This window comes from Sminthopsis crassicaudata, chromosome 5 (genome assembly GCF_048593235.1).
Source record: "Sminthopsis crassicaudata isolate SCR6 chromosome 5, ASM4859323v1, whole genome shotgun sequence".
Lineage (NCBI taxonomy): Eukaryota > Metazoa > Chordata > Mammalia > Dasyuromorphia > Dasyuridae > Sminthopsis > Sminthopsis crassicaudata.
Genome location: NC_133621.1, coordinates 174,200,499 through 174,222,792, shown reverse-complemented (window position 1 = coordinate 174,222,792; position 22,294 = coordinate 174,200,499). Strand labels below are relative to the sequence as shown.

At 33.8% G+C, this 22,294-nt stretch overlaps 1 protein-coding gene and 1 long non-coding RNA gene across 4 annotated transcripts in view; one reads left to right on the top strand and one right to left on the bottom strand.

The window, feature by feature from the left end:
* Positions 1-22,294, bottom strand: part of BCAT1 (branched chain amino acid transaminase 1) — a 97,005-nt gene that overhangs the window by 23,876 nt on the left and 50,835 nt on the right. For all 3 annotated transcript variants that reach the window (XM_074268829.1, XM_074268828.1, XM_074268830.1), the window contains exons 6-7: positions 14,249-14,412; positions 8,766-8,908 (exon numbers count right to left, since the gene is read on the bottom strand). In XM_074268829.1, the coding sequence (XP_074124930.1) occupies positions 8,766-8,908; positions 14,249-14,412 (307 nt within the window). The remainder of the gene's footprint in view (positions 1-8,765; positions 8,909-14,248; positions 14,413-22,294) is intronic.
* Positions 1-22,294, top strand: part of LOC141543490 (uncharacterized) — a 260,856-nt gene that overhangs the window by 234,483 nt on the left and 4,079 nt on the right. Inside the window, exons 4-6 of the long non-coding RNA XR_012482451.1 lie at positions 6,655-6,899; positions 7,478-7,583; positions 12,413-12,500. This is a non-coding gene — a long non-coding RNA (uncharacterized LOC141543490). The remainder of the gene's footprint in view (positions 1-6,654; positions 6,900-7,477; positions 7,584-12,412; positions 12,501-22,294) is intronic.

Genomic DNA, 22,294 nt, shown 5'->3' with positions numbered 1-22,294 from the left:
TACTTTTCAAATACAAAAATATGCATTAGAAATAGTAAGCATAAACTTCAATAACAATAATTAGACCTTAACCAATTTTAGCAACAAATTGAGATTCAAGAAAGATGTTGTTATCATCTTTCCATCATAAGGTTTTCCAAATCACTCAAATAAATGACAGATAAATCCGTGAGGAAAAAAAAAAAAAAAAGACAACTTATTTAATTGCCATCAGTTTGCTATTGGCCCAGAGAAAGATAACAGCTTTCCCCACAAAATGATCTGAGAAGACACAAACTATCCTAACAAAGAATAATACAGCCAGGGAAGAACTTGAGCTATGTTGAATCTAATATTTTAAAAAGTATCACTCATTGAGTTTCCCTTTAAATGATACACAAGGGATCATCTTTCTCTAGTTCATATGTGACAAATGATGATGATACTGGTCAGTTTCTATGGTTATACTGACTGGATTCTGCCATCACATTTCTCTTCTTCATGAGTGAAAGCCCACTTATTATTTTTTATAAGATACATATATGCCATAAATTCATTTATCTATTCTACAAAGGGATACTAAACACCTACTATGTGCAAGTCTACACTGAAATTCCTTCTCAGTTTTTAAGAGAATTCACATGAGAACCTTTCAAGAGTACATATAATTGCTCTCCAGCAAAACTTCTGTTTCTAAGAGTGGGTGCCATACCATGAGCTTCCCACTGATTCTCAATCTCTACAAAGAAGAACAGAGCATCAGAACTAAGACAAAGATGAAAACCTCACCTGTGGACTACTATACTACAAAATTATGTCATTTTTATTGACTTAATCTATTGTTTATTGGATTACAGTTTTATAAAATTAGGGAAAGTTTCAGTAACTTGCCCTAGGGCCCTAATTTGTTAAAAAAAATTATCAATAAAAGTAATGTTTCATCCTTATCAAAGTTTTTAGATGACACAAAGCTGGAAAGGATAGCTTGTATAATAGATGACAAGTCAGGATCCCCCCAAAATGTTTACAAGATTGAACACTGTACTGAATTGTATAAAATAAAATTTAATAGAATTGTATGTAAAGTCTTGAATTTGAGTTCAAAAAACCAACTTCGTAAGTTCAAGATAGGAAAGGTATGACTAACATAAGAGTTTGTCTAAAAACAAGATGGAGGCTTTTTGCTATTTGAGCCCAATGAGAAAGTAGTGTGGTTATCATATTCCAAAAAACCTAAAAAACTTGAGTTTAATTAACTAAAAAGAGCTGATATCCATATTGTAGGACAGCTAAAAGGGACAGTGGATAGAGTTCTAGGTCTGGAGTAATGATGACTTAATTTCCTTAGTTCAAATCTGGCCTCAGATATCTACTACCTATGTGACCCTGGGCAAGTCACTTAATTTATTTGCCTCAGTTTCCTCACTGTAAAATGAGCTGGAGAAGGAAATGGAAAATCACTCCAATACCTTTGGATATCCAAAAAACCCCAAATAGGGTCATAAAGAGGGAGACATGACTGAACAACTAACAACACACACTATGCATGACACTGATCAAATCACATTTGCAGTAAAATGTCCTGTTTACTACATTTTTTAGAATAACATTAACAAGCAAGAGACCATTGAAAGAAAAAATTGTGATGATGAAGGACCTTAAATTCATGAAGATTTATTAAAGGAACTTAAGATGTTTAGCCTGGGAAAAAAAGAAGACAACGAAGCTGTGCTTATTATATTCAAGTATTTTAAGAGAAGTCTTATGAAAGAGGCATAATACTTGTTCTATTTGGTTCCTGAGGGCAGAACTAAAAATTACTGGTGTAAACTGCCAAGAAATAAATTTAGATTTAATGTAAGGAAAACAAATGTGTTGTTGTTCAGTCATTTTCAGTCTTGTCCAGCTGTCTGTGACCCTACATGATATTTTCTTGGCAAATGTACTGAAGTAGTCTTCTCTGGTTCACTTTACAGATGAGGGAATGAACTAAACAGAGTTAGATGACTTGTCCACAGCTAGTAAGAGTATGAGTCCAAAATGGAATTCAGCTCCCTGACTCCATGTCTAGCACCCTACTGCACCACTTAGCTGCCTTCCCAGCAATTAGAACTATTAAAAAGTTAGGGGGGGCAGCTAGGTGGTGCAGTGGATAAAGCACCAGCCCTGAAGCTAGGAAGATCTGAGTTGAAATCTGGCCTCAGATACTTAATACTTCCTAGCTGTGTGACCCTGGGCAAGCCACTTACCCCAACTGCCTCAGAAAAAAAGGAATATAGAAGGTAGTATATTCTCCTTCATTGCAGACCTCAAAGAAAAGGCTAGCTAGTCACTTCCTGTTTGTGCTTTGGTATGGATTCTTTTTCCCAGTTTCAACTGCATGACCTTTCAATCCTGAAATTTTATAATTCTGACAAACCTGTGGAAGAGGAATGAATTTATGACCAAAGAAGAATTAGAGTTCATTACTGATCACAAAATAGAAAATTTTGATTATATCAAATTGAAGTTTTTGTACAAACAAAACTAAAGCAGATAAGATTAGAAAGGAAGCAATAAACTGGGAAAATATTTTTACAGTTAAAGGTTCTGATAAAGGCCTCATTTCCAAAATATATAGAGAAATGACTCTAATTTATAAGAAATCAAGCCATTCTCCAATTGATAAATGGTCAAAGAATATGACCAGACAATTCTCAGGCAAAGAAATTGAAACTTTTTCTAGCTATATGAAAAGATGCTCCAAGTCATTATTAATCAGAGAAATGCAAATTAAGATAACTCTGAGATACCACTACATACCTGTCAGATTGGCTAGAATGACAGGGAAAGATAATGTAGAATGTTGGAGGGAATGTGGGAAAACAGGGACACTGATACATCGTTGGTGGAATTGTGAATACATCCAGCTATTCTGGAGAGCAATTTAGAACTATGCTCAAAAAGTTATCAAATTGTGCATACCCTTTGATCCAGCAGTGCCTCTACTGGGCTTATATCCCAAAGAGATTTTAAATAAGGGAAAGGGACTGTATGTATAAGAATGTTTGTGGCAGCCCTCCTTGTAATGGCCAGAAACTGGAAATTGAGTGGCTGCCCATCAATTGGAGAATGGTTGAATAAATCATGGTATATGAATGTTATGGAATATTACTGTTCTGTAAGAAATGATCAACAGGATGATTTCAGGAAGACCTGGAGAGACTTACATGAATCAATGCTAAGTGAAATGAGCAGGACCAGGACACCATTACATACTTCAACAACAACACTATATGATGATCAATTCTGATGGACGTGGCCCTCTTCAACAATGAGATGAACCAAATCAGTTCCAATAGAGCAATAATGAATTAAACCAGCTACCCCCAGTGAAAGAACTCTGGGAGATGATTATGAACTACTACATAGAATTCCCAATCCCTCAATTTTTGTCCGCCTGCATTTTTTATTTCCTTCACAGGCTAATTTCAAAGTCTGATTCTTTTTGTATAGCAAAATAATTGTTTGGACATGTATACATACATCGTATTTAACTTATACTTTAAAATATTTAACATATATTGGTCAACCTGCCATCTGGGGGAAGGGTTGGGGTGTTAGGATTACAAGGTGATAACTCAGGTTGTCTAAACAATTCTCTAGATCAGAATTCATACCTTTGGTTCAGGCCTTTGAAGGGGGGGTTACACTTTTGGACTTCTGAGGTAGAATTTGTTTACATGTTTAAAAGAAGTTTGCACCTTTAAGAGGAACAAGTTCATTGGTTGAAGTATTTCCCCAGGTCCCGTTGAGTTCTCACTAGTCCAATCTCTGTGAGGATAAAAGAGGGCAGCACTGGGTCTGGAGAGTGGTCTGACTGGGAGATTGAGTTTAAACGGTGGTCTGGAAGGAGAGGCTAGTCTGGGACAGAGGTGGGATGGCAGTCTGGAAGGAGAGAGTCTGGCTGGAGGCTCCAGAAGCTTCCCAAGAAACCTGCTCACAGAGGAAAAGATTATACAGAAAAGAAACCTCCTCCCAGAGAAGGATTACAATTGAAATATGACAGGACCTTCACATATTGGTGCCCAACGTGGGGCATGGACTTATTCTGAGCCCTTCAGAGGAGCTAGCCCGGACCTTCACATGGGGGGAAGAAGGGGAAAAGTTAGAACAAAAGGTTTTACAATTGTCAATGCTGAAAAATTACCCATGCATATATCTTGTAAATAAAAAGCTATAATAAAAAAAGAAATTTTATAATTCTATTATATAAAGCAGAGAAGATACAACCCCTTATTTTAAGAAAGAGGCAGGTGAATAAGCCAAGTACATATTTGTAAAATTAAGTTAGAAAGCAGTTCAGCAGTAAAAGTAGTATAAAATGAATTCATGTGTGATGAGGAAACACAGAAAAGAAACACATTTTTAAAGTCCTTCAAATCCTATAATTGCAGAGTTGAATTATAAACTCATATTTAGAGGTCACTTAGTTTAACCCCCCTCATTTTATAAATGGAGAAATTGGAGAGTAAATAAGTCAAGTGATTTGTTTAAGGACATACTGAAAGTGTCAGAGTCAGGACTAAAGACCAACCCTCCAGCTTTTCAGTTCAGTGCTTTCCACAATCTTGTGCTACATCTAATATGTCTATCTCTACTGAAAGCTGTTTTTCTAGGTGTTTCCTCTTTATTTATCCAGATAATTGCTTATCTGTGAGTACATATAGGAAAAAACTGAGAATTATGACTATTTTCATCTTCTTTGAGAGTGTAGAGAAAGATTTGAAGATCAAGCAAAGAAAAAGATGGAACAACAGCTCAGGGGAGTTTGCTAATGAGTAAATAATAAATAAATTGAGAAGAGTTGAAGATAGACTATAAAGGAATGAGTCTTAAATTCTCCCAAGCTTCTGTACGTATTATATAAATACTTGAAAAAAATTTTGCTCAAGTAAGGAGTTTTCATATCCAAGATAACTATCTCAGATGTGGTTTTTTTTGCTTGTTTGTTTTGTTTTGTTTTTAAGAGATAAGATCTGTTAAAGAACAAAGTTTGGGTGTTTGCTTGCTTATTTTTGTTTTGTTTTGCCTTTTATCTTCCACTAAAAATAGCTTTACTGGCAAGAAGAGAAACAACATCCTCTAGGCAATCATTTTATTTTAGAGCTACTTGTTTCATCTTCTTCAATCATAGACCAGATAGAGGTCATGGATTTAAACCCAGACGAGGCCTTAGAAGTAATCTTGTCTAATTCCTTCGTTTTATAAGGAGACTTAGACCAGGAAAGTTAAAGAACTTCCCCAAAATCGCAGAGATGGTGTGTGGTAGAGTCCATGCAAGTCCTTTGACAAAATTCAGCTCACTTTTATTTTCATTTGGTTTCATTTTCTCCCTAATCCTGAAACCAGCACCCAGCCTACATGGAATCTAAGGAAAACAAGATCATGAAGTGTATAAACTGTCTGCTTTATAAAATGCATCCTTTGCACAGTATCCTACCCATTAGCCTAAGGTCAACAAACAGAACATCTGCTCCCCTGGGTGCCAGACAGAGATGACGACATGAAAACATTTGGGTGAGAAATATTCATTTTCCTCTGCAACCACAAACATGTTTACTGGAGTCAGAACGAGCTCCATATGGCCTCAGATTATCCAACACAAGGAAAACAGAATGTAAGCCCACAAATTCGGCTCGCTTTTGACAGAAAAATCATGTTTAGGAACTGGATTATCTAGAAGCAGTACAACAACAGAAGACCTATTCTTTACCAAATGGGACATTGCTATAGTTAAGAGAATTATAATGATCATATTTTTAAAAGCATGTAAGCGCCAAATAGTTCACCAGGGATATATAAAAGAGAACCACACTGATTGTTTCTATGTTTTAGGGATTTAGAACTAAATAAGTTTTACTAGAAAAGGATTCCAAAGATTCTTGTTACAGACCCAAGGTCTTCTGTAAATCAACAAGTGGCTGGGGGAAGGGGAAAAGAGGAATGAAAAGAAAAAGGTATCAAATATAATTTATATTACAATTATAATCTAGTGCTTATAAAACATACAAAGTAATCTTGATTAACAACACTGAGTAAGTAGAACTTAAAATCATACCCTCAACCCTTGTGATTTCCTTATCTTTAAAGAGCTACCTCAGTATGGATAAAGGAACAAAGGATACTCTATCAACTGTTCCACATAGATTCTTTTAAAGGTATAACCAAAAAAATTTATACAATTGTGGCCAAAAAAGAATCTGACAGTTTTGAGTGGACTATAGATTTAGTATAAGTACTGAGAATAACCACAACAAAAATTCCTGGGTGATGTATTTTCAATATCTTTCTTGCCAAGACTAGAATAAAGTTCACTTTGCCAATGCTGGTAAAAATTACTAAAAATAAGACCTAGTACTGATTCATATTTATAGGAATCATCTTTCTGGAGCCAAATGACACGGAAGTAATTAGAGGCAGCACATCTGCTTAATGCAACAAAGAAAACATTTCAGATTTAATGTTGAAACCAGAACTAGGTCTTTAAACTACTAAGTATTTCTTAAAGTAAGACTTCCCATTTCATAGTTCTATTGCTCACTACCATGAAACAAATAGGCTAATAGCTTAAATAAGACTTGAAAAAAAGTTTTCAAAATTAGTACTTCAAATGTCTTTTATTTTATTTCATAGGTGTGAATATTTACTATGCTGAGAGCTGAGGGATAGCAATAAAGAACGAGAAAGTGAAAAAGAGGGAGGGGAAGAGGAAAAGAAGAAAAGTAGCAAAGAAGGAAAAAGAAGGAAGGAAGAAAAAGAGGATGAAAATGGAAACAGAGGGAGGGAAAGGAAGAAAAAGAAGTGAAAGGAAGCACAAAGAGGCAGCAATAATTGAAAAAATATTCACAAAAGTTGAATCACAAGAGGACACAAACAATGTAATTTTGTTACTACTCTGTTAAGTTTATTATATACATAAAAATAAGCTAAGTTCATGGTTCTACATAAGCAATCATCTCTTTTGGTCTTCTTTGCATACTTAAATTTATATCTTTATTGATGATTGCTAAAATCTTAAGGAAAACAGTTAAATATGCTTCCTTTATTGGCCTCCATTTATTTATTAGTAAATGGATTTGTGAATTCTGTGACTAAAAATATCCATCACTTAAAAACTAACTTTCTGATGAGGAGCCTCTATGAGCATGGCTTTGTATGATATTCCATAATGGACCCATTCCATCAGACTGTCCAGTACAGCCTTCAAATAGCTAGGGTCACTTACATATTGAAAATAGAAATTTACTATCAAATAAACAAGAGAAATAGAAAGGGCATCTGGAAGAATATTTAGTTTCTCTAGTCCATTCAATATTTGCTTTTAGGCTGCGAGGTGATGCTGGTCTGTTCATTTATTTTCAAGAACCAGAGTCTTTATTTCATGTTTCCAATTAAAAATGCCCTTATAACACTTACTGACTTGGGATCCTAACCTAAACTCCTCTGTGTCCGACAGGTTCTCCTCCAAATCATAGAATCTCAGAGTCTGAAGAGATCCCAAAAGCTAACTAATCCAATCTTACATGACAGCTACCAAGAATCTCCTCTATATATACTTAAAGGTATTTCTCAAGGCTTTGTTTTAAGACACCTTAATTGTTATCATCATTTTTACTTAATTGTATTACAAATATAATATTTTCTAAATTTCATCCATTTTGCCATCTAAGATCAAATAGAACAAGTCTTATGCCTATTCTACTTAACAGATCTTCAAATACTTGAAGTTCTTAGGTTCCTTTTGAATCTTGTCTTCTCTTCCGTAGGTTAAATGTTTCCAATTCTATCAACAATTCTATCATTTTTGTCATGGACTTAAACCATTTCACCATCTTCTGGGTAGTCTCCACCTATCAATACATCACCCAGAACTGTATACAATATTACAGATCGCAATCTGACCATGACAGAGTAACTGCAGGAACATTAATTAATCAACAAGCATTTATAAAATGGCTATTGTGTACATGGCACTATGACAATAAATAGAAAACAGCAACAAAAATAGTCTCTTTCTTAATGAGTTTGCAGGAATACACCACCTTTCTAGTGCTAAATATTATAATACCTTGATTAAAATAGTCTAAAACCAAAATAGCAATTCTGGGAGTGGGGGAGGGATAAAGACTGACATATCCAAAGAAAAAAATAACTTCAAGATTCACAATAATAAATATACAAAACTTTGTAGAAAGCAAAAAAATTCCTATCATATAAGAAAAAATGCAAAAAAAAAAACTCCTCTGTGGGAACAATATTTGCACTTATGTACAGAACTGTAAATGTTCTATAGTAGATTCAATTTGTATGGAACCTTCCTAGTTCAGACTCTTGGATTAACACAAGCATTCATTTGGAGAGATATTCATTATCAAATGAAGGAATTTAAATGGATAGGAATACTATCCCTCACTTTAAAAGTTTACTGAATTCAGGGATACTGAATAGTCCTTCCTTAGACATCAAATTAAAAGGATAAACTCTTTTCTTTCCCTGAAAATTAACTATGTTAGTTTCTTTGGTCAACTAAATAATGGTAGGGGATAGTGAAGAGGTAAAGTAGAAATTTTCATGGTGATCATAAAATGGTGTTACTGTGAGTACTGACAGATATTATAGTAAGAACTTCTCTAGAAGCAATCCACAAAAACACCCATTAGTATTAATCTAACTAAGCCCTCCACTGATCTCATGAGAGTTTCATGAACTAAGAACAGAAAACAGTTGAATCTAATGTTATTTACCTCCATCTTCATTTATCCAGTATAGGAAAAGGTTCATGGTTCCCACTTCAGTTATCTGATGATCTTCTCCATAGAGCCAAAGAACCTGTTGACATCCTTGTTTCAATGCTTCATTTTGGGCAAAAATGGAGGCACCATAATTGCTAATTGAAAAGAAAAAAATATCATTTAATGGTAATGATTTTTTTTCTCCATGTGTACCCTCTAAAATTCAAAATTTCCATTAATTTTGGTAAATATATTCATTATATTTCTGAAGCTTAACTTTTCCCAAATATGGCTTTCATATTATTGATGCACATATTAAATTAAAAATATCTTTACTGAATACTATGAAAAACATCTTTAGTCTTCTTCTCTTCTTCTCTTATTTTCTCTGTCCCCAAGGAGATAAAAATAAATGGCAATAAAATTTCTCAAAAGTTCAAGAGATGTCCATAAAACTTCAAAGGCTCTTCATCAATATGGTTTGGCACAAGATATACAAAGTCATTATTCTGAGCATCAAATCCACTCTAGCTAAGGACTAAAGAATCCTGCATCTTTCTTTAAGATGCAGAGTCCAGAAGAGTAAATAGACAAAAAACAAGGTGATCAACAACATACCCATCTTTTATTCAATTTGAAAGATACTGAATAGCTACATAACATTTCCTTTAAAGTTCATATATATTATTAAAATATACTGAATTATTTGTCTTTATGCTTTTTCAGTAATTGATTTATATAAATACCTCAACTAGATACAGTATTAGACTGTTTCCTTTTAAGATTCCCTTTCTTTAAGTAAATACCCTGAAATTAGACTTTCTACATAGACAAAATTGAATATCACTTTAAATTATTTAAAAAGAATTACTCATGTAACCTTTAATATGTCAAATATCACTGTAAAGATATTTCACTATATAATCTTCACTTCAAAGGAAAAGAATTTAACATTTATAGTATTGTAAGGCACTCTACAAAGTAAATTGAAAAGAAAGCTTCCTTGAGGTCAGGAAACCCCTCCATAATTAAAGAACCTCAGAATCTTCACCTTCTTCAAAATGTCCATTGAAAGGTATTTTGGAGAACAATTTGGAATTAGGCCCAAAGAGTTATAAAATTGTGTATATCCTTTGATCCATCAATATCACTATTATCTCTGTGTCCTAAAGTTATCAGAGAAAAAGGAAAATAATTTCTATGTTCTAAAATATTTATAGCATCTCTCTTTGTGTGGCAAAGAACTGGAAAGTAAGGGAATGCCCAATAATTGAGGAATGTTTGAACCAGTCATGATATATTACTAGAATACTACAATGCTGTAAGATAGTAGGTTGATATTAGAAAGACATTGAAAGGTTTGCATAAAGTAATGCAAAGAATGAATAGAACCAAGAGAATGTTGTATATGTTATGACCAATACTGTCCAAATACTAGCTGTGAATGACTAAGCTACTTTGAGTAATAAACATTCAAATTAAGTACAAAGAATTCATAAAAAAAAAAAAAACCCTAGAGTAAGAACTGCTACATGGAAGTATGTATTATGTGGTTCCACGTATGTTTATAGCAAATGTTGGCCTTCTCTAATATAGAATTGAGAGGGAAGGAGACAAGTCAGGGCGCTAAAAATGTAACAAAAATAAATAAATAAATTTTAAATTAAAAAAAAGAAAAAAGAATAGTTTACATTTGTATTCTTTATTTTACAAAAAGCTTTACCTCTATGAGGTAAACAATGCAAGTTTTACACTTTAAGAGCCAAGGGTTCTAAGAGAATGGGGAGGTGGGGAAGGAAGAAATGGCTGAAAAGGTTTTCCTCTTGTTAGGAATAACTACCTGGACTTGAGACTTGGGAGGTTCCTTCTATACCTCTAGACACTGGTTGGACTTGCTATGAGGTTTTCCTGAGGCCATAGACACCCAAATTGGCAATGTATCTTATTCAATTCTTTAAAATTGCATGAAACTTCAAAGTTTCAAGGATATATGACGTAGATTGGGCAATCATTCCCCCAAAAGCAGACTACTTCTAAGCCCTCTCAGCCTTAATACACAACCTTCTCGACTTCAATTATTAAAACAATTCATCACTCCACATGATGTGATTCTCTGAACTCAGTGAGGCTGGTCCTCAGCCTGCACATATCCCCTGGTCCTTGTCTAATCCATCTTGATAGAACTCTGCTAGATCCTGTATTCAGAGGATTTGACTCCATGGTCCCAAATCAAAACAATATAACACAAAGACTTTAGGGCTTTATCCAAGTATAAATTGCTCCCAAAAGGTAGCAAAATAGTAAGTACCACTCTTTAACAAGATTAAACTGGTGGTAAGGCACAATAGCTTACCAAATAAAGCAAGATAACTATACAAGTTTTTGAGGGTCGAAGTAGGGGAAAAGTTTTTTTTTTTTTTTTTTTTTTTTAATTCAAGTAGCAGGTTTTCTTCCTACTTTCTTTAAATAATTTTTAATGAACAAAAATCTGATCTCTGCTCTCCCCAAATAAATATAGATCTTTTTGCTAGTAGTTTATAAAGCACTTTATTTGGAATATATATCATTTCATATTTTAGATGAGCTTTTTGGAAAATTATTATTTAATGTAACTTTTGCTGAGTATAATTAAGAATCTTTCTATAGAGTGAATAATCATCCTCTAAATTTATCTACATGTTATTTTGATTTTCATTTATGAGTTTGTTTAAAGAGAATGTTATATATGTTAGGACCAACATTGTCCAAACACTACCTGTGAATGACTAAGCTACGGCTTCTGATGTGAAAACACCTCACCTAAAGTTACTGACACATATTGATACAGCCGTATTTTCTTTCAGTTAGTTGTCTCTTTGGAAAATCTAGAACCCTGGCTTCAACTAAAGAAACTTGACTCATTCCATGTGCTAATCACAGAAAGGAACTTAATGCTGATATAAGAAAATATAGGTAAAAGTTCTCAGGAATACAACTGCCATTAAAAACAAACAAACAAACAAAAAAACTAATTAAGCCAGTATCTGTTTTCTTTTTTCCCTTTTGTAGCTGGTAACATACTTGAGGAGGTTGTAGGTTGGTTCTGCTTTTTCCCCCCAAATTAAGCAACAAGGGAGACTATTCTGGCTTTTCATACTGATCATGAAAAATTTCCAAACCTCATTAGAGTTACTTTCTAATTGCCCTAGCTTATGGTATTCCATTGTTGTTTTAACTCCGAGATAATCTGACCTCTCCAGACAAAAATTTTATTGTATTTTCCAAATAGCAGAGTTAATTTTAAAAGAGGAGTAAGACAAATGTGGAAATAGTTACTATGTGTTTATCCTCAGGTTAGGAAAGAATGAATAAATAGAAGGAAAAAGAAAGTTAAAGTCTCTTTTTAAATTAGCACAATTAAATTGTGAAATTCTGATGTGTGCCATGGCAAAGTTTTTTTTTGTTTTTGTTTGTTTTTTTGTTGTTTATTTTTTGTTTTTTGTCTTAAAAAAAAAAACTTCAATAAGAAATTAAGGCACTCACTATTGCTTTACACATTCTGGTCTTTCCAAAAGGTATCAGGACAGTCCACTAATGCTTCTTTTAATTTGGCTGAATAAAGAAGTGAGGAAAGAAGGTTCTCAAAAATTAGCCTTTCAGATTTTCTTTCTATTTAACAGGAAGAAGAAACAACTGCTGAGAGATGCTGCTGACGCAGATGAAATAACATCAGGGTTACTAGGTTTTCAAAACCTTTTCTTGTCACAGGTGAGTAAAAGAAGGAGCCAGTTCTGAATATCTCACTCACTCACATCCAGAAATACCCACATGGTTCTCTATTCTTCCAGAACACCAGGAATCTGGAAGTTTTATTAGCTCCTTATTATATTGTCACTCTATTTCCTTCCCAGGTGCTCTTGTCCTAGATTATGATGTTGCATTCATATTTACAGGATTAACAATAAAAACAACTTGGTAAAATTGGATACCTTCTTTTGAAAATGAGAAGTGGGAAAATATGGACACAAAAACAACTAAAATGACTGAGGAATTTCTAAATGCAATCACAGAAATCCAAAGGAATTTTACCAAACTTTGGGCATATCCTTATGTAAATTTGTAAGCACTTGTTATAGTCCTCAAAAGCACTTGGAGTCTCTTTAACCTAACTTGGTATATTTGTAAGAGCCATCAACTCTCTATGTCCTCTTGAGTATGAAACATTGTGTACCCTCAGGTGAAGAGCCTCTCAGGTTGGTCTGAAAATTTGTCAGTTGACAGCTTCTTGAATAATATAAACAAAGTTCTTTGCAAATCTTAAAATACTAAATGAGAATTTAGCTATTATTAGTAGAAGTATTTATAGGCTATGTGGCATGTCCTGGGACTAAAAGGATCCCAGGTAGCTATGTACAGTTAGCTATGTACAGATTGGTCTATTGCTTCAATAAATTATATCTGGATTAATTCTCCTTAAGGAAGAGTGCTAAGAAACCCTATATTAATTTTTTTTCCTCTAAAACTTACTAGCAGTAAGACCACAGGTAAATCATTTAACCCCATGTGCCCCAGATCCTAAATCAAAGATTTTTCATTTCACAGATAAGTATGCTCCCAAATTGTTGAACATTTTTCAAATCTTTCTATAGTCAGCCACATGATTCTCTCTCACTCTTCAAGTTATTTTGCATTTATTCGTCAATGTATATGTTACATCCTCCAGTAGAATATAAGTTTCCTTGCTAGAAGAGTTTCTTTTTATCCTTATAATTCCAGAATCCCTGAACAAATTCTAGTACTTTAAAAAAAATTAAACCTGGGATTTAATTGGTATCTGATAATGAATTTCCATATTCCAATGCAAAATTACTCTGTGATTCAATAGTTTTAGAGAATGGCCAGGAATACTAAGAGATTAGGCAACTTGTTCAGTAACATAACTTTTGTGTCAGCAGCAGCACTCGAACCCAGCTCTCCCTGACTAAGGCCAGCCCTCTCTATCTAGTATGGCATGCTGCCTTTCCTGTCTGGCACACAGTAGGTAATTAATGCTTGCTGAATCGAATTCTCAGAAAAGTCTGGCCAAAGAAGGGCTATCCTTCAGCCAGTTGGCAGTAGGTATGATTATATTCAGTGACAATGAAGACAGCATGTCAATGCAGCAGGCACCTTCCCCAGACATGACTCCTAAAATACTAGGGCCAGCTTGGAACTTCAGCCCCAAACACCAGATGGTCTCTTCTCTCAACCCATCTAATTGCTATGGCAAAATAGAACAGACATATGGCAGCAGCTAATTCAATTTCTAATTTTAGTGATTCAAAAAAGTTCTGGTATATAACATTTATAATTGTTCTCCCATACCAACAATTTGCATCATTTGTCATTTAAGCATCCTAGTCACTTTAAAACACTGAAAACTACAGATAGTAGATGAGCAATCTTACAGGAGTCAAATAAGAATAAAATAAGCAAGGATTCTCTTATATCATATAATAATATGAATTTTTTCTTACCCTCCTATTTTGTTGTCCCCAGTTCCACCCTTCCACGATCTTACATACTTCGGATTAGCCCACAGAGATACTGGATTAAAGGTTCCACTTGAAAAATAAGGTCCCACAGGACTCAGAATTACAAAAAGTAGGGCTTTTGTTGGCTTCTTTACTCCAAGAGAAGACTTTGATAAAAAAGAAAAATACAAAATATAAGGATTTAGCTGGGCTTCATTTAAAGATTAAGAAACAAAAATTTTCAGTTCTACTTGAAAACAGGTGATGATGATAATAAAATGTTAGATTATATACAGAATAGTCGATTTTATCAACAAAGAAAGATTTGATGGAATAATTTTAATAATATAACTAATAATTTTAATTTTAATGATGAAATAATTAAAGTTTTTCTATTTATAAGATTCAAAAGTAAGGAAAAGAAAATCTTCAAAAAGTATATCAAAAAAAGTTTTGATAACCTACCTGTTACCTATCTGTTAGTTTGAAGGTATGAGATGGGGAAATACAAACAAAATTTTATTAGGGCTGAATATACTGTTTACTTCTACTTAGGGCTTCTATAATTTCACATTCACATCCCTAGCAAATGTGAAGATTTAGGGCAATAAATGCTTAACACACTATTATATATCTACCATGGATTCCCAGACATCAGAGGCAGAATTTTCTACTAGAATTTAAGTACTAGGCAAAAGTCAAAGGTGTCTTCAAAGGAAAACACAGAGACAAGCAGATAACACAGTAATCAATATACTATTCTAAATAAAAAGATATTAAAGGTAATTTCCATTACCACTGTGAAGCAATTACAAAATAACAAAAAAAAATATACAAAAATCTCCCAAATATATATATTTTTTTTTTTTAATGTAATTGGAGCCAGTTATTTCCTATGGGAAAAAAAGAGGGCTATTAGAAAAAATGGCAAAAGGAAATTGGGATGGTATACATTTCAGAAGAAGGGTTTAAAGTTATCATATAAAGGTTATGTCAAAAGGAAAAAAAAAAAAAAAAAAACAACACCCAAAAAAGATCCTTAGTGATGATCTACACAACAGAATAACCTGGAAAATGCAAAAGAACCTTGAAGAATAGAGGCTCATTCATTGGGATTCATGTCCTATTGTTGCGGGCATAGCCCCTTTAAGATTCCTTGTCTGATCTACCTTTGGGACAAGATATTCCTAGGGGAAAAGATCCGTATCTGAGCCAGTTTGGGCTGTACCTAATCCCCAGTTGCTTTGGGTTTTCAGCCTCCTTTGATACAAGATATGGTCAAAAATACTTTGGGCTTGTACCCAGCCCCCCCCACCGGATCTGAGCTGGCTTGGATAAAGCCCGCCAAAAAATCTGGCCTTCAAAGAATTAACCTGAGCTCCGCCCATTACTTCTTCAAGCAGATAAAAAAGAGCAAGGCTAGAATCATTGGGGGTCAGGGATTTGAAAGATGCCAGCCAAGATGTTTGCATCAGAGATTCTCTGTCCCCGTTGCTTTCGGCATGTATCTTCCTCTATCTAATGCCTTTTACTAACCAGATCTTAACCTTGCTTCCAAACCCGGCAATAAACATCTTTTACCCATCTAGGTTTTCAGCCTGTAAATTCATTTACAGGGGACTCTCGCAGCCACTAGACCTGATTTAACTTTGTATCCTTGCGCCGAATCCTAAGGGGGTTGCAGGGGAGCTCCATGTGACTCCCTGTACCCCAAATCCTGCCACTAGACCTTAATTAATCCTATTGAGGTATATACCTCATTATTGGGTATTTACCTCGTGATTTGGTTCGTTACCTCATCATTTTGAGGTTCCCTATTTCCTCATCACTATGGGCATGTGAGACCTGGGGCAGACCTGGGGTCTGATCTTGGATGAAAAAATAAAACAACAAATATAAACACACATGCACACACACAAGGTTGACAACCACCCACCTACCCAACCCACTGAAGAACAGTGAAACAATTTTTTTTTCCATTTAATCTGGATTGATTTCTAGGATTCATCTATACCAGACCTGTTTCATGCTATAAGGAATTATAATAAAAAGGAGGTAGGCAAAGTAAAACAAGATGAGACCCAATAAACAAGTTTATTTTGCTTCTTGTTAAAATGCTAAGGGATTTTCAACTTCCCTCAAAAAAGGAAAAAGACAATGGACTTTCTGTGCATTTCAATTTTCCATGTTTTTCCAGTTGTCCCCATTTTCACCAATAATAAAAAATTGGTTGTATTAACATATGCATTTAGATGGACCCAGACATCATCATTCTGTGAAAAATGCTGTGTGAAAAATGTTGGGTTTCCACAGTGTTGCAAGCTTTGAGGTAAGGTGGGATTGTGGGTACCCAATGAGGTTTTTTGGGTGACCAAGAGGTTTTTTTAGACCAGAAGAAGTTAAGATTAGGATTCACAGAACAATTAAGTGATCAATAGAAGCCTTGAGCAAACAAGAAATTGGGGGGGGGGGGAGCCTAGGAAGGCACAGATGGATGCAGTCAATAAGAAAGAGTCTTGTGGTTTTGAAAAAACCACAAACTTAAGATAATAGCCAATCCAGCCCAAACTAGTTGGAGTTAATGACCTGACTTAACCAAATCACTACTGTATCTGCTTAATAGGCTAATTGAATATTAAACAACCCACCCAAAAAGAGGAATTTTCTGCCATTTTGAACCTGGGATGTATGATGGGGTGGAGGGGGGAAGGTATTTTATACATATTAAGGGGAAACATATACTGGGCATTTCAGAAAGAGTGTAAGCCAGATAAGCCAATCAATCCCTTTTCTGAAGGGAGGAGCACAACATATGAGCAAGTATAAAAGTTTCCCCACTTCTTTACCCAGGGCTTCCTCTTCCCGAAGAAAAGTGGGGCTGGGTTCTGGCCAGAAAGACAATTCCTTAAGATTCTTCTTTAATAAATTTTCCCTGATATCTGATTTTCAGTGACAAGAGTGTTATTTTTAACAATTCTAAAGGAGAAACAATAATTTAAAATAAACTAAAACTTAACTTCAGTATGCTCTTAACCTAATGTCATGATATTATGAAACAACCTGAATAAATGGGGTATGTCTGGCCAGAGTGAAAATAGATGGCCAATTCCAAGAAGTCATTTGTCTCAAATTTTACCCCCAATTTTAATAAAAATTGCTACTTAGATTAAGTATAAATCAGTTTAATGGGTTTTCCTTAAACTGTCAGTTAAACTAGAAACAAAGCATTTACTCAAATTAAGATTTACAGAGAATTTAGAGATTCCGGACTAAGAGAAATTAAAGGATTTTATATTTGTTTCATTAATTCCCTGTAGATTCAAGATTGAATCTGAGTTCAAATCCCAGCTTTGTTACTTAATTTCTCCATCATCATGAATGAGTGACTTACACTACCTGGCTGAGTATATGGCAAGGTGACACAGAAGATAGAGCACAGGGTCTGGAATCAGGAAGACCTGATTTCAAATCTGGCTGTAGCCCTTTATTATCTGTATGGCCCTGGATTCAACTTTTGTGCTCTTCAGTTTCATAATCTGTAAAAGGAAGTTTATAATAGCATTGACTTCTTAGAGTTGTTGTGAGGACAAAATGAGATAATATTTATAAAGTTCTCTGCAAACTTTAAAGAGCTTCATAAATGTTGACTACCTGGGTCTTTTGTCTTTCCATATTTGTAAAATGAGAGGAGTCAAACTAGTCTCAGGACTCCTCTAGCTCTTAGACTTTGTAAGACTCGATTTATAAATTGTGACATGTTGATTTAACTATTGATTATGTGAAAATACTATTGTGCTTTGTTAATGAAGTATTTTGTTGACATTAAATATAAATAGATGTGGAAACTTTTCTCTATATTAGCATATGTATTCTATATGTAATAAAATATCTCAAAAAATAAATAGCAATTAATATCACTTAGAAACATTTTCTAAAATAAACTTCATTCCTAGTGATTGATTACTATCTTCTTTATGTACATTGAATTTTCTTAATTAGTTTGTCAGATGCTTCCATACCTTAAATCCATGATCTTAAAAAAAAAAAAAATAATGTCCACTAGATGGTAGTAGGGAGAGCACAGAAAAGATTATTTGAGTGAATAAGTCTATATAAGTCTATAAACTGAAAACCAAGCGCCAGAAGCAAGCGCAGCAACAACAAAAATAATAATTTATATTGTATAGTGCTCCAAGATTTGCAAATAAAGCAATCAATAAAAGCATTATTATTTTTAATAAATAATAACAACAATAATAAATAATATTTATATAGTGCTTACTATGTACCAGTACTCTACTAAGTGCTTTAAAATCACTATTTCATTTGATTCTCACAACAATCCTTCAAAGTAAATGTTATTTATTATTATACCCATTTCACAGAAGAAATTAGAGACAGAGATAAAGTGACTTGCCTAGAGTCATACAGCTAATAATTGTCTGAGACTAGATTTGAACTCATAATTCCCTGAATCCAGCCCAACATATCTTTTGTAGTACCTGAAGAAAGGGAATGAGACCCTACAAGATAAAGTACTTTAACTATAGTCATTTAGCAAGTATCAAAAATAGGATTTGAATCCAGTTCTCCTTACTTCAAGTCCAGTAATATAAATAAAAAATCTAGAAAGCAAAAAAGTTATTAAATGACTTCTTATAAGCAGGGAAAGTGGAGCAGGGGAGAGAAAAAGAGGGAAAAGAGAGGGGAATAGAGAATCAGCCACAAATCATGTATCATTGTTCATCAAAGTGCTGCAGTTGATAACATCTCAAGTTATTTAACTGTGCAATCTTGTTTATGAAAAAAAAATTAATTATTCTGGAGCTTCACTGAAATTGGCTATATTTATTCAGAATTTAGAAAAACTAAACCCTGAATTAAAAGGGACAACAATCAAGGGACAACAATCAGTGAAGTTGTTATACAACATTAAACAATTACTTGTGAATGGATAAAACCATTATGGGCAGCAATGTGGAACTATGCTCAAAAAGTTATCAAACTTCACATACTGTTTGACCCTACAGTGTTTGTACTGGGATTATATCCCAAAGAGATGTTAAAGGAGGGAAAGGGACCCACAAGTGCAAAAATGTTTGTGCAGCCCCTTTTGTAGCGGCAAATTCTGTAAGAAACAACCAGCAGGATGATTTCAGAGAGGTCTGGAGAAACTTACATGAATTGATGTTAAGTGAAGTGAGCAGAAGGAAGAGATCATTGCACATGGCAACAACAATATTATACTACGATCAGTTCTGATGGATAGGGCTCTCTTCAACAATGAGATGATTCAAACCAGTTCCAATTGTTCAGTGATGAAAAGAGCCATCTACACGCAGAAAGAGACCTGTGGGAACTGAATGTAGTTCACAACATAGCATTTTCACTCTTTTTGTTATTGCTTGCTTGCATTTTATATTGCTTCTTTTTTTTTAACTGGGTTGATTTGATTTTTCTTGTGCAGCACAATAACTGCATAAATATGTATGCATAAATTAGATTTTACATATATTTCTATCATGTTTAATATATAATGAACTACTTGACATCTAGGGGTGGAAGGGAGAGAAAATTGGAACACAAAGGTTTTGCAAGGGCTAATTAATGTTAAAGAATTGTTCCTGCATATGTTTTGAAAATTAAAAAGCTTTAATTTAATAAAAGAGATAGGTTTAATAGTGCAAAATAAAAAAATGAAGGTATAATTTCTCAAAAAATAAAAACCCTTTAAACAATTATAGCGCATAAAATACTATAAAGACATGGTCAGAGTCTCTATCAAAATCAAGTAAACATAAGCTTAAATTTTGATGGTAATGGCTGGTAGGATTTAGTAAGAAGGTCAGGCTATTTTTATTTCTTTTAAAGCTATTCTGGTTAAACATTTTTTAATCTCTACAGATTGATTTAAGGACTCAAATACATAAAGAATTTTAAGAGAAATGATTTTCCTTCTCACTTTGGGATAGATAAAATGCTAAAAAAAAAAAAAAAAAAAAAAAAAAAAAAAAAGACTTTAAAGTACATGAATGGGGAGCAATAGTAATAAGCCTAGAAAGGTAGACTGGCATCTGATTGTGCAGAATTTCAAATACCCAAGGGGTTTATATTTTTCACTTGAAGAAATACAGAACTCTTGGCATAAGGCAAACCTGGTAGACTCAAGAGGGAAGCCACTTACATAGTCCCAAGAAAGCTCTTCCCCTGAATCTCTATACTAGATCCAAAGCCAGCCATACCTTATACTCCCAGAAGTGAGACTACCTGCCTTCCTACCCTGACCCTGAGCTGCAGGTAACAGCTTAGAAGCAAAAGGACTGTGACAAATAGCAGAGTTACTTCTTAATTATTCACAACTGGGTTAAAATTTCTGAAGCTACAGATCTTTTACAAAAGTGAAGGCTAAATGCAAAAGAGGAGCAAAGAAGACAAGAAAAGTAAGAGAGAGGGAAGAAATTTTCTGTCAGCACTATCTCATAAATAGAAAGGGAATAGTAAAACAAAGGTTTAAGTACTAAAGCTTATTACATAATCACTTATTACATATCACTAGAGAATGACAACAAAAATGAGATAATAAGGGAGAGAAAAAAAAACCAATACAGTGAATAAGTATGGAGGAAAACAAAAAGTTTTGAAAAATCTCCTGGGGGAAACTTCTTCAAATAATTCCTCTAAACTCCTGTGAGTTGTCATGGGGAAGTTATAAGAAGGTCCAGAATAGTTCAAAAGAAGAAACAAGATTGAAAATTTGGACAGAAATCACAGCTCTCAAAGAAGAAATTAATAGACCAAACAAGGCAGAAGAGCATTTAATACATGCAATTGAAAAAAAAAATCTCCAAATCAATAGATAATATGAAAAGAAAATAATAGATTTGGAAGACAAAACATTTAAATAATGAAGAACTGCTATACTAAATAAAGGAAAACATTAAGAACAGAAGGCTACCTGAGAACCATAAAAGCTAAGAAAACAGTATTAAGACAGGATAAGAAAAAAAAATAACAATAATTATGTGGGACATTAATGTTCCAATTCAGAAAGAACATGAATTCTAATAGGGTTAAGTGTAACGTTTTGCAATTAGATTCAAAAAATAAAATTATCAAAGTACACAGGATGCTCAAATACAGGCATAGCCAGAAAGGAGTTCAAATGAAAAAGGTGTTGGGAGAGGAGGGAGGGCAAGGGTTCTGAAACTCAAGTAATATTTTAGAAATGGCAGTACACCCAGAAGAGAATGGCTCAAGATGGTCACATGATAGTTGAATGACTTAGGGATATTTAACCTCTTTAAATCTATAAGGAACATGAAATAATGGATAGAACTTCAAATAACTAAAAAAATCGTCTGTGGATTACATAGTGTGGCCCAAAAGATTTAGAGGAGCTTTAAGTTTTAATAAAATCTTTATTCAATTTGACACTGGCTAATTCTACTAAAACCAATATATATAAAAGAAAGATTTTGCCTTAATAGATGAAAAATTTCCTAATAAAGTTGACCAGAAATGGGAAAGCATTGGATGTCCCATCGGATAATGAGTTTGCCATCATTGTGTGCTGGAGACTAGGTTACACTGTGGCAATGACTCTGTAAACAAAATTCAGAATATAAGTATGCACTGAATAGTCTTTAGGGTCCCTTCCAACTCTAAGATTCAGCGAAAAAAGCAAGTTAGATATTTAAATAGGTGGAGAAAAACATAATGGAAATAGTATTGACCTTCAAGTAAAGAAAACCTGGTCATCTACCTCACACAGCTACCAGGTAGGTGATTCTGGACAAATTTAACAATCTCTTAGCCTTAGTTTTAACTTCACAAAATGAGAATAGTAACTCACAGAGACATATTGAATGAGATAATGTATGTAAAGCATTTAGCAAATTTTAAATTAGTGTACAGTAAAACTATTATTATTATGCCTAACGAACAATAGGCATTTAGTAAATGTTTACTGACTAGATTATGAATTATAACTACATTACAGTTAAAGTATCACTCTTAACTAAATAATATATAGTAGGTATATAAAAATAC